The sequence below is a fragment of the Phyllobates terribilis genome, unplaced genomic scaffold, assembly GCF_046119375.1.
Source record: "Phyllobates terribilis strain yellow unplaced genomic scaffold, ASM4611937v1 Scaffold_9__5_contigs__length_417890890, whole genome shotgun sequence".
Taxonomy (NCBI): Eukaryota; Metazoa; Chordata; class Amphibia; order Anura; family Dendrobatidae; genus Phyllobates; species Phyllobates terribilis.
In genome coordinates, this window is record NW_027362769.1 from 168,760,328 (window position 1) to 168,775,442 (window position 15,115).

Sequence of the window (15,115 nt, forward strand, 5' to 3'; positions counted from 1 at the left end):
GGTACCACATAGGGCACCAACCTCGGCCCAGTGCTACGATAGGCGAACCAATAATCTGACATTCATCAATTGCTATGAACAATATATTAATAATGAACAATGTTACCGACCTTTCACAAAGACATTGTAGAAAATAGAGTCGTCTCCGGCGTCGCACACAAACTCTCCCGAATCCAGGGTTTGGGCAGATAGGACGATCAGTCTGCGGTGACGACCCTCCACCTCCAGGACAACGTTGTCACTTTCCTCCAGCTCCTCGCCGTCCTTGTACCAATGCACCAGGGCGTTCTCTCTGGACACATCACAGCTCAGCACCACGCGCTCCCCGCTCACGTGTCGGTGTTCTGCATCGTCGTCACTATTCACAATTTTCACTGGAGGCTCTAAAGAGGCAAAAAAAACCTGATAAATGTCCTGTTATGGTACTTTTTAAACTTTTTCAATTTTTTTATCATTTTTTTTTTTACATACATTCATATTTGCTCTGGTCCCAGTCTACAACTTTCTATCACATAATGCATACTTAGTTAAAATCCTTAATAGAACTCTATGTGCCGCGCAGCCCCAGTATACATAATTCTTCTGAGTACACTGTGCTGACACATTCAGAACTTTATCTTTTATCATATCAAGGTCTCTGACTATAAATGTGCACAGATCTCAGACTGGTAAAAAAAAAAAGACATCAGATGTTGAACAATAGAATAGAAAGAGATTTCAGGAGTAAAATGACACAGGATTATATCTTCAAATTATTTAACAAAGCAACAAAAGTTTATTTTATCTCTATTTTTGATGAGTTATTGTTCCCCTGTTATCAGCTACTGTAGGCTAGGTACAGACTGAATGTAATACATACTTGCCAATTTTCCAGGATGGCTATTCTGGAGGAAGAAAATTGTGGCACCTTACTAATATGTTTTATAGCCATGCTACTGTAGCACCCTGAGGACTCGGCTGCTACAGGGGTATTGCACCTCGACCCAGAGGTGTGGTATTCCACTCCCGGGTAAGGATGGAGTGTGGGACTGAGCTCAGTAGGCTGCATGCACTACATACATCCCATTTCCGGGGGACAGAACTACGGTACTCCCACCAAGTAAATGTGCAGGTACGACAGCGTCTGTCCCTGGCTGGAGTGGGAGGGGGGTGGAACATCCCAGTAGTGTAGGGGCAGATAGGGGGAGTACTCTGGGTAAAGCTAGGAGCTCATTGGGTGCTAGTCACCTGGGCTCACACATAGAGGGAGTATATAAGGTGGGCACCATCTTAGGACAGAGTCAGTCAGTCTGAGGAGGAGCAGAGCAGAGGAGCTCAGCCAGGAGGGCTGACAGGGAGCTGTGGCTCCGGCTGGGCCCAGCTCCAGAGCCAAGCCTGCAGAGGAGAGAGGAGAAAGAAAGGCCCAGAGTGGAAGACCAGAGGGAACCCTAAGAACCCAGAATCAGACCAAAAAGGGTGAAGGGTTGGCGGACACGGGTACCGGAACCCGAACTGGTGGAGGCCACTTATCCTCAGCCAGGAACCGGAGGTCGTGGTCAAGATTTGCCACGACCCTCACCAAATCCACCAGAAAGGCACACCAAGTATAGGGTCAGGGAACCCAGAGGAGTTTTGACCACCAAGAGACCCGAGGGAGCCGGCCAAAGGTGGATCCCTGGTGGGAACGGCCAGAGACAGAGAGAGAGAAGGGAGCTCAGGACCACGCTCCGGAACTGCCTGGGGGTTAGCCGAGTCCAGGACCTGGTGGACGCAGCACGGCTCGGGTGGTCACTCAAGGCCAGAGTGACTGAGAGAACACCCGTGAGTAAAAACCCTGAAACTGCATCTCCTGACTCTGACTCTTCTTACTGCACCGTCACAACCCCCATCATCTTCACCTGCTGCCCTGAGGCCATACCCCTCCCGTTGGGGGTTATACCATCATCGCTGCACCCATACCACCGGCCTCAGCGGACTGTTCTGCAGCGGCGGCTGCAAAGCCGCACTCAACGGGTGGCGTAGTCGACATCCAAGTTAACATCTACTGCCATAGACTGCCACTTAGTTTGACACCCTGGGCACGGACCGGGTCACCGCCACAAGGACTACTACCCCTATCCAGATCCGGCTCCGGGTATCCCCTGAACATGGCCCAGGGGGTGCGTCAACTTTGGCGTAGTCGGCAGGATAACGTGCCCGCAACCACCGGGTACTGCGTGCCTGAAGAAAAGTTCATATTTACCGTAAAAAGAAGTCTCCCGCCAATTCCGGAGGGTCCCCGCCATCGGACGCCATCTCGGATCGTTTCCCGCCGTTTGCCCGCCATCTGCAGTCTTTTCCCGCCATCCACAGAGTTTCCCGCCATTGGGAAGCGGTTCCCGCCATCTGAGAAGATTTCCCGCCCTGGCAGAGCGGACGCCATTATGGGCGTGCCAGAGGGTGGCAAGAGGCCACCTCCCATCGTGGGCCAGGACCAAGAATGGCGCCAAAAACGAAGACCGCCCCCACCAGCAGAGACTGCAATGATTGAGATGTCCATCAGCGTGGGGGGTCTGCCCCTGGAACTGACAATCACCAAGTTGCCCCAGGACCGCCCTCAATGGGGGCGGATACAGAACAAAACAGAGAAGATGGGTGCAGCCTGGAGGAGGCTGGAGAAGCCGTACCCGGAGATGGAGGGAGAGTCAGGCAGCACCGACCCTGTGGTCAGGAGCCTGTTGCAAGCTACCACTCCACAAGACCTGGTGGAGATCCTGGCACAGCTCCCCCGAGACCGGGAGCGTGCACAGACCGCGCTGGAGGGCCTCGCACGGAGGATGGCCCAGGTGCAGCGAGAAACGCTGACGGAGTGGAGCAGGGAGATGGCCCAGCAGGCTGGAACCCGCCAGCGAAGCACACCACCCGCAACGAGGAGCACGCCTGCCCCTGAAGAGGATGCAGAAGGGACGGAGGCCGGAGACGACGCCGCAGAGGGAGCTGAAGAGACGGAGGCAAGTAAAGGGGACGTCACTACCCCACGCCCAGCCACCGTAAGCCTACCCCCGCTCCCCGTCGCAGAGCCCGAAATCCCACCGATCGTGCCCGTTGCCGCACCGCTACCGCTCCAGACTAGGCCTCAAGCAGGAGCCGCGGCCACGCCTCTTGTGACGTCACGCGCCTCAACCCTGAGCGCGGCCAAGCAGGAGACGCCACCGGCCTGGTCGCAGGGCCGAGTACCCCCGGGCGCCGCAGTACCAACAGTGCCCTCTACCGAGCCACCGGCCTGGTCGCAAAGTCAAGTACACCCGGGCGCCTCCGTCTTCACGGTGCCCTTCACCTTCAGGGTGCCCCAGGCCTGGTCGCAAGGCCTGGTGAACCCGGGCGCCGCTACCACCACCGCGCCCTCAACCTCCACAGTGCCGCACCTGGGTGAAGACTTGTTAACCCAGCATATTTGCCCGGATGGGCAGCCCTTTGAGTGGTCACCGGAGTACTACCATCCCCGACTCCGGAAAGAAAGACCCCTGGATGAGCCCCTGATCCCGGCTCCGGCACCCGCCAAGATCACCCCACTCTCGCTGGAGGAAGCGCAGTTTGCGTGGGACCCCACTGGAGGAGACCTCATCGGGTTCACTCAAGAGACCCGGGCGGCTGCAGCTGAGCGTGCGGAGTGCTGCCGGCAGCAATTAGAGGTTTTCGACCGGGAACGACGAGCGAGGCGGGTCCGCGAGGAGCGGCTGCAAGTGAGGAGTGCAGAACAGAAGAGCCGGACCCGACGGAACCCCCGTGCAGCCCACGGTCCCCGTGCCACCGGGACTGTAATTAAATTCCAACTGCAGCACGGTTGGGGCTTCATCCGGGATCACCGCACCCCTGGCGACGTCTTCGTGACCCGCAGGGATGTCGAGTCCCACCTGCCGGAGGGACACAGAGGTCGTGACCTATACCTGGGTGATGAGGTCACCTTTACCCGGCACCAATGTGCCAAAGGACCCTATGCCCTTCATGTACACCGGTTGACGGAGGAAGAGCTGAGGTGTCAGGAGGAGCAAGAGGACCCGGACGGGTCTGAAGAATACAGGGAGGAAGCATCAGGAGGACGCCGTTATTAGAGTACGGTAAAAAAAAAAAAGAACTGTACATAGTTATCCGTAAGGGTATAAGAACTGCTGCTAATTTAAATATGTTCCCCGTTGGGACAAGTGTGAACTTAAACCCGTGTGTCCCCTATCCCTTAACAGGCTGAGGACTGTGAACAGCCAATCCTTTTCCCCACTGGCCGAGGACTGAGAGCGGCCACCTCCCCTTGTATATAGTTGCGCTTTCTAAGGCGCCCCCTACTGGTTTTATAGGAAACTGATGTTCTTGAACTGACTGTTGCACTTCTACCTGGTCACAAGCGCACAGTGGCCAGTAACTGTTAGAACCTTGCTGTTAGGTTTTTTTTCCTTTGCTGGTCACATGACCTTGTTGGCCTATTTAATCCTGCTCCGCCCTTCTGGCTTTGCTGGACTTCATTGTATATCTACTTTCTAGCTAGCCTGTGCTCTGTATCTAACTCTGTTAGTTTGCTTGGTCTACGGACCTCTATGTTCTATCTATTTTGTTTGTTCGTCTGTCTGCTACTATTTCTGTTAGGAGGTGTCCCATATTCCTCCCAGTCCTTAGTACTTGTAGGGATTCCCTCCCCAAATCTATAGGTCTCCGTACAGACTAGATTAGGACTTTAGCAGGTCTGATCGCAGGATCAGGTTCCCTGTTACATCGTAGGGATTCAGCTGAGTCTTATAGTAGGGACAGATCTCCTCTCTTTCCTTAGCTTTGGTAGCAGAACATAACAGTAAGTCCAGCCTGTAAATTCTCTAAGGAAAGATTTTTTTTGTTCCATCATGGTGTCGGTTCAGGATTTGGCTAAACACCTGCAGGGACTCTCTCTGGAAGTGGCCGAGCTCCGTCAGCACGTGAGTAACTGTCCTGGAGCATATTTCTTGGAGCCTAAGGTATGTTTGCCGGATTTATTTTTTGGTGAACATCGAGAATTTTTTTCATTTAAAAATGCTTGCTTATTGTATTTTCGTTTGAGACCCAAGTCCTCTGGGGATGAATCCCAGCGCGTAGGGTTCATAATGTCACTTTTGCGCAAAGAGCCTCAGGAGTGGGCCTTTTCTTTGCAACCTAGTGATGCATGCTTCAGATCAGTGGATAGTTTTTTTTCTGCTTTAGGACTATTATATGATGATCCTGACCGTGTGGCATCAGCTGAGACTGAGTTGAGACGTTTAAAACAAGGATCAGGTAATATGGAAAAATATTGTACACATTTTCGTCGTTGGTCCACTCAAACAGGGTGGAACGATTCTGCTCTGAAAAGTCTATTTCTTGCTGGGCTCAGTGAAAAGGTTAAAGACCTGCTAATTGCTTATCCTACACCTGAGGATTTGCAACAGGCTATGCAATTAGCTATACGGGTGGATAGAAGACTGCGTGCTAGGGTTAATGAGAGCAAATCCTCTGCTATGTCAGTTTCTGGTTATGATAATGTGTGTACTAACAGTGGTGAACCGATGGAGATTGGATCGGTGGCACCTCGCTCTCAAGAAAAACACCGTCGTTTTTCAGAAGGCTTGTGTTTCTATTGCGGGAAATCTGGTCATTTGATTAAAGGCTGTGAGCTTCGTATGAAGAAAGAAAAAAAAATGGTCAGTCACGCCCGTATTGCCTGTTTAAATTCCAAGGGTATATTTTTAGCTGCTTCCACGATTGCTCAGGAAACATTAATGGAATTTCGGGTGTTTGTTGATTGCGGGTCTACACTGAATGTTATTGATGGGGGATTCGTGGAAAAACTCAATTTAAAACCTGAACCTTTATCATCCCCCATTGCTGTGGTTTCTGTGGATGGCTCCCCTTTGAAGAATATTACTCTCAAGGTCAGTGAATTTCCTCTCACTATTAATGGTGTTCACCATGAGAAATTGGATTTGGTAGTGTTGAATAACTTGCCTTCTCCAGTAATATTGGGTTTGCCCTGGTTAAAATTTCACAATCCTGTACTGGATTGGTCTACCAGTGAAATTAAATCCTGGAGCCATAAATGTTATGACAAGTGTTGTAACGGGCGTATTGCAGCTTTGGATAGGGGAGAATTGCCTGTTCCTATTCAGGATTTTTGGAGAGTTTTTTCTGAGAAAGAATCGCAGGTTTTGCCTCCCCATAGAGACTATGATTGTTCTATTGAATTTGTCCCTGGAGCGACTCTTCCTAAAAGTCGTTTATTTAACCTTACTATTCCTGAGAGGAAGGCTTTGGAGGAATACATACAGACAAGTTTGGCCGCCGGTCACATTAGGCCCTCTAAGTCTCCTGTGGCGGTTGGATTTTTTTTTGTAAAAAAAAAGGACGGCGGTTTACGTCCTTGTCTAGATTTTCGTGAGATTAACAAAATTACGGTACGCAATCCTTACCCACTGCCATTGATTCCTGATCTGTTTAACCAGTTATTGGGGGCCAAGTGGTTCTCTAAAATTGACCTTAAGGGGGCATACAATCTGTTGCGCATGAAGGAGGGTGATGAATGGAAGACTGCTTTTAACACTCCTGTGGGTCATTTTGAGAATCTGGTTATGCCTTTTGGTCTTACTAATGCTCCTGCATTTTTTCAGAATCTGATTAATGACATCCTTAGACCTTTGATCGGTAAAAATGTGGTTGTGTATTTGGATGACATTTTGATTTATTCGCCAGATCTGGAGTCTCATTGGCGGAGCGTGCGTGAGGTATTACAGTTATTAATGGACAATTCGCTTTTTGCTAAGCTGGAGAAATGTGAGTTCGCTGTACAGAGAATTAGTTTTTTGGGCTACATTATCTCCAGCAAAGGTTTTGAGATGGATCCGGTTAAGGTTCAGGCTGTGCAGGAATGGCCTAGGCCTATTGGTTTGAAATCGATACAGAGGTTTTTGGGTTTCGCCAATTACTATAGAAAATTCATAAAAAATTTTTCTAGTATTGTCAAACCTCTGACTGATCTCACCAGGAAAGGTGCTGATGCGGTTCAGTGGTCTTCTGAGGCCATTGAAGCTTTTGTGTATCTCAAGGAGAGGTTCACCTCTGCTCCCATCCTTATGCAGCCTGATGTTACTAGGCCGTTTTTGGTTGAGGTTGATGCTTCCTCTGTGGGGGTTGGCGCAGTATTGTCTCAGGATAACGGGGATGGATTACATCCCTGTGCATTTTTTTCAAAAAAATTTTCGGAGACTGAATTGAATTACGATATTGGTAATCGGGAATTATTGGCTATTAAACTCGCATTTGAACACTGGCGCCACTTCTTGGAAGGTGCGGAATTTCCCGTTCAGGTTCTTACGGATCATAAAAATCTGATATATCTTGACGCTGCCAAGCGCCTGAATGCCCGTCAGGCTAGGTGGGCACTGTTTTTCTCGCGGTTTAATTTCTCCGTTACTTACATCCCTGGTACTAAGAATGTTAAGGCGGATGCCTTGTCTCGCAGTTTTTCTCCCATAGTCGGTGCTGAGAAAGAGGAAAACATTTTACAAGAAGGTGTTGTGATAGCTGCTTTAGACTCCGTTTTGGAAGATGAGATTCTTAAAGCTCAGGAGAATGCCCCATCTAACACTCCTCATGGGAGGTTGTTTGTGCCTGGGACCTTTAGGAGAGATTTGTTTGTTGAGTGTCACGAATCTCGGTTGGCAGGTCATCCCGGAATCTCTGAGACCAAGAGACTGGTGGGTCGCAGTTTTTGGTGGCCTGGATGGCAGAAGGAAGTCATTAAGTGGGTGCGCCAATGTACTATATGTGCTAGATCTAAGTCCTCACATACTCCTGCTGCGGGGTTGCTTTGTCCTTTGGAGGTCCCCAGTGCTCCTTGGACACATTTGGCTATGGACTTTATAACTGACCTTCCCCCCTCTGAGGGTTTTACTGTCATCTGGGTGGTCGTGGACCGTTTTAGCAAGATGTGTCACTTGGTTCCCTTCGTCAAACTGCCCTGCGCTAAAACTCTCGCTAAGGCCTTTGTCAAGGAAATTGTCAGACTTCATGGCGTTCCTACTGACATTGTTTCTGATAGGGGTCCTCAGTTCGTGGCTCGTTTTTGGCGTGCCTTTTGTGACAGGTTGGGAATTCATTTGTCGTTTTCGTCCGGATATCATCCTGAATCTAATGGCCAGACAGAAAGGAAAAACCAGGATGTTGAGCAGTTCTTGCGTTGTTTTGTGGCAGACAATCAAGAGGGGTGGTCTGAGTTTCTGCCACTTGCCGAATTTGCTCTGAACAATCATACATCTTCTTCTGCTGGTTGTTCGCCTTTTTTTTGTTGTTCTGGGAGACATCCGTCGTTTGGGTCGTTCTCCAAGTTGGGATCTGCCGTGCCTGAGGAGGAGAATTTTTCCGGTGATTTGGAAAGAGTTTGGACGGATGTGCGTGGTAATCTTCAGGAGGCCAACAGAAAATCTAAAGACTACTTTGATAGGAAACGACAGGAGGTTTTGTTCGCTGTTGGTGACATGGTTTGGTTGTCCTCTAGGAATCTGCGGTTGAGGATTCCTTCTAAGAAATTGGGTCCCAAGTTTGTAGGGCCCTTTAAGGTGCTTCAGGTTGTCAACCAATCTGCTGTTAGGTTGGAGGTTCCTACCTCCTGGAGAATTAATCCGGTCTTTCATGTCTCCCTGTTAAAAAAAGCTGTTGTGTCGGATGGTGACGCCTCTGCCTCTGTTCCTCCGGTGGTGGAGGACGGGGAATATGAAATTTCTCGCATCCTTGACTCTAGACGGTATAGAGGTAGTTTGCAGTATCTTGTGGCCTGGAAAGGTTTCGGACCCGAGGATAACTCTTGGGTGAGGTCAGATGATGTTTCCGCGTCCAGACTTATCAGAGCGTTTCACAGGAGATTTCCTGATAAGCCTGGTCCTAGGGGATCCGGAGGATCCTCTTAGAAGGGGGGGTACTGTTAGAACCTTGCTGTTAGGTTTTTTTTCCTTTGCTGGTCACATGACCTTGTTGGCCTATTTAATCCTGCTCCGCCCTTCTGGCTTTGCTGGACTTCATTGTATATCTACTTTCTAGCTAGCCTGTGCTCTGTATCTAACTCTGTTAGTTTGCTTGGTCTACGGACCTCTATGTTCTATCTATTTTGTTTGTTCGTCTTTCTGCTACTATTTCTGTTAGGAGGTGTCCCATATTCCTCCCAGTCCTTAGTACTTGTAGGGATTCCCTCCCCAAATCTATAGGTCTCCGTACAGACTAGATTAGGACTTTAGCAGGTCTGATCGCAGGATCAGGTTCCCTGTTACATCGTAGGGATTCAGCTGAGTCTTATAGTAGGGACAGATCTCCTCTCTTTCCTTAGCTTTGGTAGCAGAACATAACAGTAACTCAAAGAACATTATTATGAAAGAGTTTTATAAGAAAGAAAAAGTTTATCTTGTTTAAATCTGATAATGTTTAATGTTTGATATGTTCTTGTATGTTTTGAAAAAAATTGTATGTTTTTGGATATTTTATTCTTTTACAGCCCGAGGACGTGCTGTGATTTACCAGGGGGGAATGTAGCACCCTGAGGACTCGGCTGCTACAGGGGTATTGCACCTCGACCCAGAGGTGTGGTACTCCACTCCCGGGTAAGGATGGAGTGTGGGACTGAGCTCAGTAGGCTGCATGCACTACATACATCCCATTTCCGGGGGACAGAACTACGGTACTCCCACCAAGTAAATGTGCAGGTACGACAGCGTCTGTCCCTGGCTGGAGTGGGAGGGGGGTGGAACATCCCAGTAGTGTAGGGGCAGATAGGGGGAGTACTCTGGGTAAAGCTAGGAGCTCATTGGGTGCTAGTCACCTGGGCTCACACATAGAGGGAGTATATAAGGTGGGCACCATCTTAGGACAGAGTCAGTCAGTCTGAGGAGGAGCAGAGCAGAGGAGCTCAGCCAGGAGGGCTGACAGGGAGCTGTGGCTCCGTCTGGGCCCAGCTCCAGAGCCAAGCCTGCAGAGGAGAGAGGAGAAAGAAAGGCCCAGAGTGGAAGACCAGAGGGAACCCTAAGAACCCAGAATCAGACCAAAAAGGGTGAAGGGTTGGCGGACACGGGTACCGGAACCCGAACTGGTGGAGGCCACTTATCCTCAGCCAGAAACCGGAGGTCGTGGTCAAGATTTGCCATGACCCTCACCAAATCCACCAGAAAGGCACACCAAGTATAGGGTCAGGGAACCCAGAGGAGGTTTGACCACCAAGAGACCCGAGGGAGCCGGCCAAAGGTGGATCCCTGGTGGGAACGGCCAGAGACAGAGAGAGAGAAGGGAGCTCAGGACCACGCTCCGGAACTGCCTGGGGGTTAGCCGAGTCCAGGACCTGGTGGACGCAGCACGGCTCGGGTGGTCACTCAAGGCCAGAGTGACTGAGAGAACACCCGTGAGTAAAAACCCTGAAACTGCATCTCCTGACTCTGACTCTTCTTACTGCACCGTCACAACCCCCATCATCTTCACCTGCTGCCCTGAGGCCATACCCCTCCCGTTGGGGGTTATACCATCATCGCTACACCCATACCACCGGCCTCAGCGGACTGTTCTGCAGCGGCGGCTGCAAAGCCGCACTCAACGGGTGGCGTAGTCGACATCCAAGTTAACATCTACTGCCATAGACTGCCACTTAGTTTGACACCCTGGGCACGGACCGGGTCACCGCCACAAGGACTACTACCCCTATCCAGATCCAGCTCCGGGTATCCCCTGAACATGGCCCAGGGGGTGCGTCACTACTTTTAAGGATATGCACCCTCTGGTGGTGTCTGTCTATATCTATATGCAGTGAGCTCCTTGTAGTGATGGCTGTATAAATCTGTATGTAGTGAGCTCCCCCTAATGGTGTCTGTATATATCTGTATGTATTGAGCTCCTCCTAGTGGTGGCTGTATATATCTGTATGTATTGAGCTCCTCCTAGTGGTGGCTGTATAAATCTGTATGTAATGAGCTCCCCCTAGTGGTGACTGTATAAATCTGTATGCAGTGAGCTCCCCCTAGTGGTGACTGTATAAATCTGTATGTAGTGAGTTCCCCCTAGCGGCGCATGTATAAATCTGTATGTAGTGAGCTCCCCCTAGTGGTGGCTGTATAGATCTGCATGTAGTGAGCTCCCTCTAGTGGTGACTGCACAAATCTGTATGTAGTGAGCTCCTCCTAGTGGTGGCTGTATAAATCTATATGTAGTGAGCTCCCCCTAGTGGTGGCTGTATAAATCTGTATGTATTGAGCTCCCCCTAGTGGTGGCTGTATAAATCTGTATGTAGTGAGCTCCCCCTAGTGGTGGCTGTATAAATCTGTATGTAGTGAGCTCCCTCTAGTGGTGACTGCACAAATCTGTATGTAGTGAGCTCCTCCTAGTGTTGGCTGTATAAATCTGTATGTAGTGAGCTCCCCCTAGTGGTGACTGTATAAATCTGTATGTAGTGAGCTCCCCCTAGTGGTGGCTGTATAAATCTGTATGTAGTGAGCTCCCTCTAGTGGTGACTGCACAAATCTGTATGTAGTGAGCTCCTCCTAGTGGTGGCTGTATAAATCTGTATGTAATGAGCTCCCCCTAGTGGTGACTGTATAAATCTGTATGTAGTGATCTCCCCTAGTGGTGGCTGTATAAATCTGTATGTAATGAGCTCCCCCTAGTGGTGACTGTATAAATCTGTATGTAGTAAGCTCCCCTAGTGGTGGCTGTATAAATCTGTATGTAGTGAGCTCCCTCTAGTACTGCCTGTATAAATCTGTATGTAGTGAGCTCCTCCTAGTGGTGCCTGTATAAATCTGTATGTAGTGAGCTCCTTGTAGTGGTGACTGCACAAATCTGTATGTACTGAGCTCCTCCTAGTGGTGGCTGTATAAATCTGTATGTACTGAGCTCCTCCTAGTGGTGGCTGTATAAATCTGTATGTAGTGAGCTCCCCCTAGTGGTGACTGTATAAATCTGTATGTAGTGAGCTCCCCTAGTGGTGGCTGTATAAATCTGTATGTAATGAGCTCCCCCTAGTGGTGACTGTATAAATCTGTATGTAGTAAGCTCCCCTAGTGGTGGCTCTTTAAATCTGTATGTAGTGAGCTCCCTCTAGTACTGCCTGTATAAATCTGTATGTAGTGAGCTCCTCCTAGTGGTGCCTGTATAAATCTGTATGTAGTGAGCTCCTTGTAGTGGTGACTGCACAAATCTGTATGTACTGAGCTCCTCCTAGTGGTGGCTGTATAAATCTGTATGTACTGAGCTCCTCCTAGTGGTGGCTGTATAAATCTGTATGTACTGAGCTCTTCCTAGTGGTGGCTGTATAAATCTGTATGTACTGAGCTCCTCCTAGTGGTGGCTGTATAAATCTGTATGTAGTGAGCTCCCCCTAGTGGTGACTGTATAAATCTGTATGTAGTGAGCTCCCCTAGTGGTGGCTGTATAAATCTGTATGTAATGAGCTCCCCCTAGTGGTGACTGTATAAATCTGTATGTAGTAAGCTCCCCTAGTGGTGGCTCTTTAAATCTGTATGTAGTGAGCTCCCTCTAGTACTGCCAGTATAAATCTGTATGTAGTGAGCTCCTCCTAGTGGTGCCTGTATAAATCTGTATGTAGTGAGCTCCTTGTAGTGGTGACTGCACAAATCTGTATGTACTGAGCTCCTCCTAGTGGTGGCTGTATAAATCTGTATGTACTGAGCTCCTCCTAGTGGTGGCTGTATAAATCTGTATGTAGTGAGCTCTCCCTAGTGGTGGCTGTATAAATCTGTATGTACTGAGCTCCTCCTAGTGGTGGCTGTATAAATCTGTATGTACTGAGCTCCTCCTAGTGGTGGCTGTATAAATCTGTATGTAGTGAGCCCCCCTAGTGGTGCCTGTATAAATCTGTATGTAGTGAGCTCCCCCTAGTGATGACTGTATAAATCTGTATGTAGTGAGCTCCCCCTAGTGGTGGCTGTATAAATCTGTATGTAGTGAGCTCCTCCTAGTGGTGACTGTATAAATCTGTATGTAGTGAGCTCCCCCCTAGTGGTGACTGTATAAATCTGTATGTAGTGAGCTCCTCCTAGTGGTGGCTGTATAAATCTGTATGTAGTGAGCTCCTCCTAGTGGTGACTGTATAAATCTGTATGTAGTGAGCTCTGTGTAGTAGTGGCTGTATAAATCTACATGGAGTGAGCTCCCCCTAGTGGTGGCTGTATAAATCTGTATGTAGTGATCTCTTCCTAGTGGTAACTGTATAAATCTACATGGAGTGAGTGCCCCCTAGTGGTGGCTGTATAAATCTATATGTAGTGAGCTCCCTCTAGTGGTGGCTGTATGTAGTGATCTCTTCCTAGTGGTAACTGTATAAATCTACATGGAGTGAGTGCCCCCTAGTGGTGGCTGTATAAATCTATATGTTGTGAGCTCCCTTTAGTGGTGGCTGTATAATTTTTATGTAGTGTGCTCCCTCTAGTGGTGACTGTATAAATCTGTATGTAATATGCCCCCCTAGTGGTGGCTGCATAAATCTGTATGTAGTGATCTCTTCCTAGTGGTAACTGTATAAATCTACATGGAGTGAGTGCCCCCTAGTGGTGGCTGTATAAATTTATATGTAGTGAGCTCCCTTTAGTGGTGGCTGTATAATTTTTATGTAGTGTGCTCCCTATAGTGGTGACTGTATAAATCTGTATGTAATGTGCTCCCCCTAGTGGTGGCTGTATAAATCTGTATGTAGTGAGCTCCCCCTAGTGGTGGCAGTATAAATCTGTATGTAGTGAGCTCCCCATAATGTTGACTCTATAAATCTGTATGTAGTGACCTCCCCCTAGTGGTGGCTGTATAAATCTGTATGTAGTGAGCTCCCCCTAGTGGTGGCTGTATAAATCTGTATGTAGTGAGCTCCCCTAGTGGTGCCTGTATAAATCTGTATGTAGTGAGCCCCCCTAGTGGTGGCTGTATAAATCTGTATGTAGTGAGCTCCCTCTAGTGGTGGCTGTATAAATCTGTATGTGGTGAGCTCCCCCTAGTAGTGGCTGTATAATTCTGTATGTGGTGAGCTCCCCTAGTGGTGCCTGTATAAATCTGTATGTAGTGAGCTCCCCCTAGTGGTGGCTGTATAAATCGGTATGTAGTGAGCTCCCCCTAGTGGTGGCTGTATAAATCTGTATGTAGTGAGCTCCCTCTATTGGTGGCTGTATAAATCTGTATGTAGTAAGCTCGGCCCTAGTGGTGCCTGTATAAATCTGTATGTAGTAAGCTCCCTCTAGTGGTGGCTGTATAAATCTACATGGAGTAAGCTCCCCCTAGTAGTGGCTGTATAAATCTGTATGTAGTGAGCTCCCTCTAGTGGTGGCTGTATAAATCTGTATGTAGTAAGCTCCCCCTAGTGGTGGCTGTATAAATCTGTATGTAGTGAGCCCCCCTAGTGGTGGCTGTATAAATCTGTATGTAGTGAGCTCTTCCTAGTGGTGCCTGTATAAATCTGTATGTAGTGAGCCCCCCTAGTGGTGGCTGTATAAATCTGTATGTAGTGAGCTCCCTCTAGTGGTGGCTGTATAAATCTGTATGTAGTGAGCTCCCCCTAGTGGTGACTGTATAAATCTGTATGTAATGAGCTCTTCCTAGTGGTGCCTGTATAAATCTGTATGTAGTGAGCCCCCCTAGTGGTGGCTGTATAAATCAGTATGTAGTGAGCTCCCTCTAGTGGTGACTGTATAAATCTGTATGTAGTGAGCTCCCTCTAGTGGTGGCTGTATAAATCTGTATGTAGTGAGCTCCCTCTAGTGGTGGCTGTATAAATCTGTATGTAGTGAGCTCCCTCTAGTGGTGGCTGTATAAATCTGTATGTAATGAGCTCTTCCTAGTGGTGCCTGTATAAATCTGTATGTAGTGAGCCCCCCTAGTGGTGGCTGTATAAATCTGTATGTAGTGAGCTCCTCCTAGTGGTGGCTGTATAAATCTGTATGTAATGAGCTCTTCCTAGTGGTGCCTGTATAAATCTGTATGTAGTGAGCTCCTTCTAGTGGTGGCTGTATAAATCTGTATGTAGTGAGCTCCCTCTAGTGGTGGCTGTATAAATCTGTATGTAGTGAGCTCCCTCTAGTGGCGCCTGTATAAATCTGTATGTAGTGAGCTCCTTCTAGTGGTGGCTGTATAAATC

At 48.6% G+C, this 15,115-nt stretch overlaps 1 protein-coding gene across 4 annotated transcripts in view; it reads right to left on the reverse strand.

Moving 5' to 3' along the window:
- The window catches only part of OBSL1 (obscurin like cytoskeletal adaptor 1), a 118,543-nt gene that overhangs the window by 72,307 nt on the left and 31,121 nt on the right, over window positions 1–15,115 (reverse strand). For all 4 annotated transcript variants that reach the window (XM_073647300.1, XM_073647303.1, XM_073647302.1 and 1 more), the window contains exon 9: window positions 111–383. In XM_073647300.1, coding sequence (XP_073503401.1) covers window positions 111–383 — 273 coding nt within the window. The remainder of the gene's footprint in view (window positions 1–110; window positions 384–15,115) is intronic.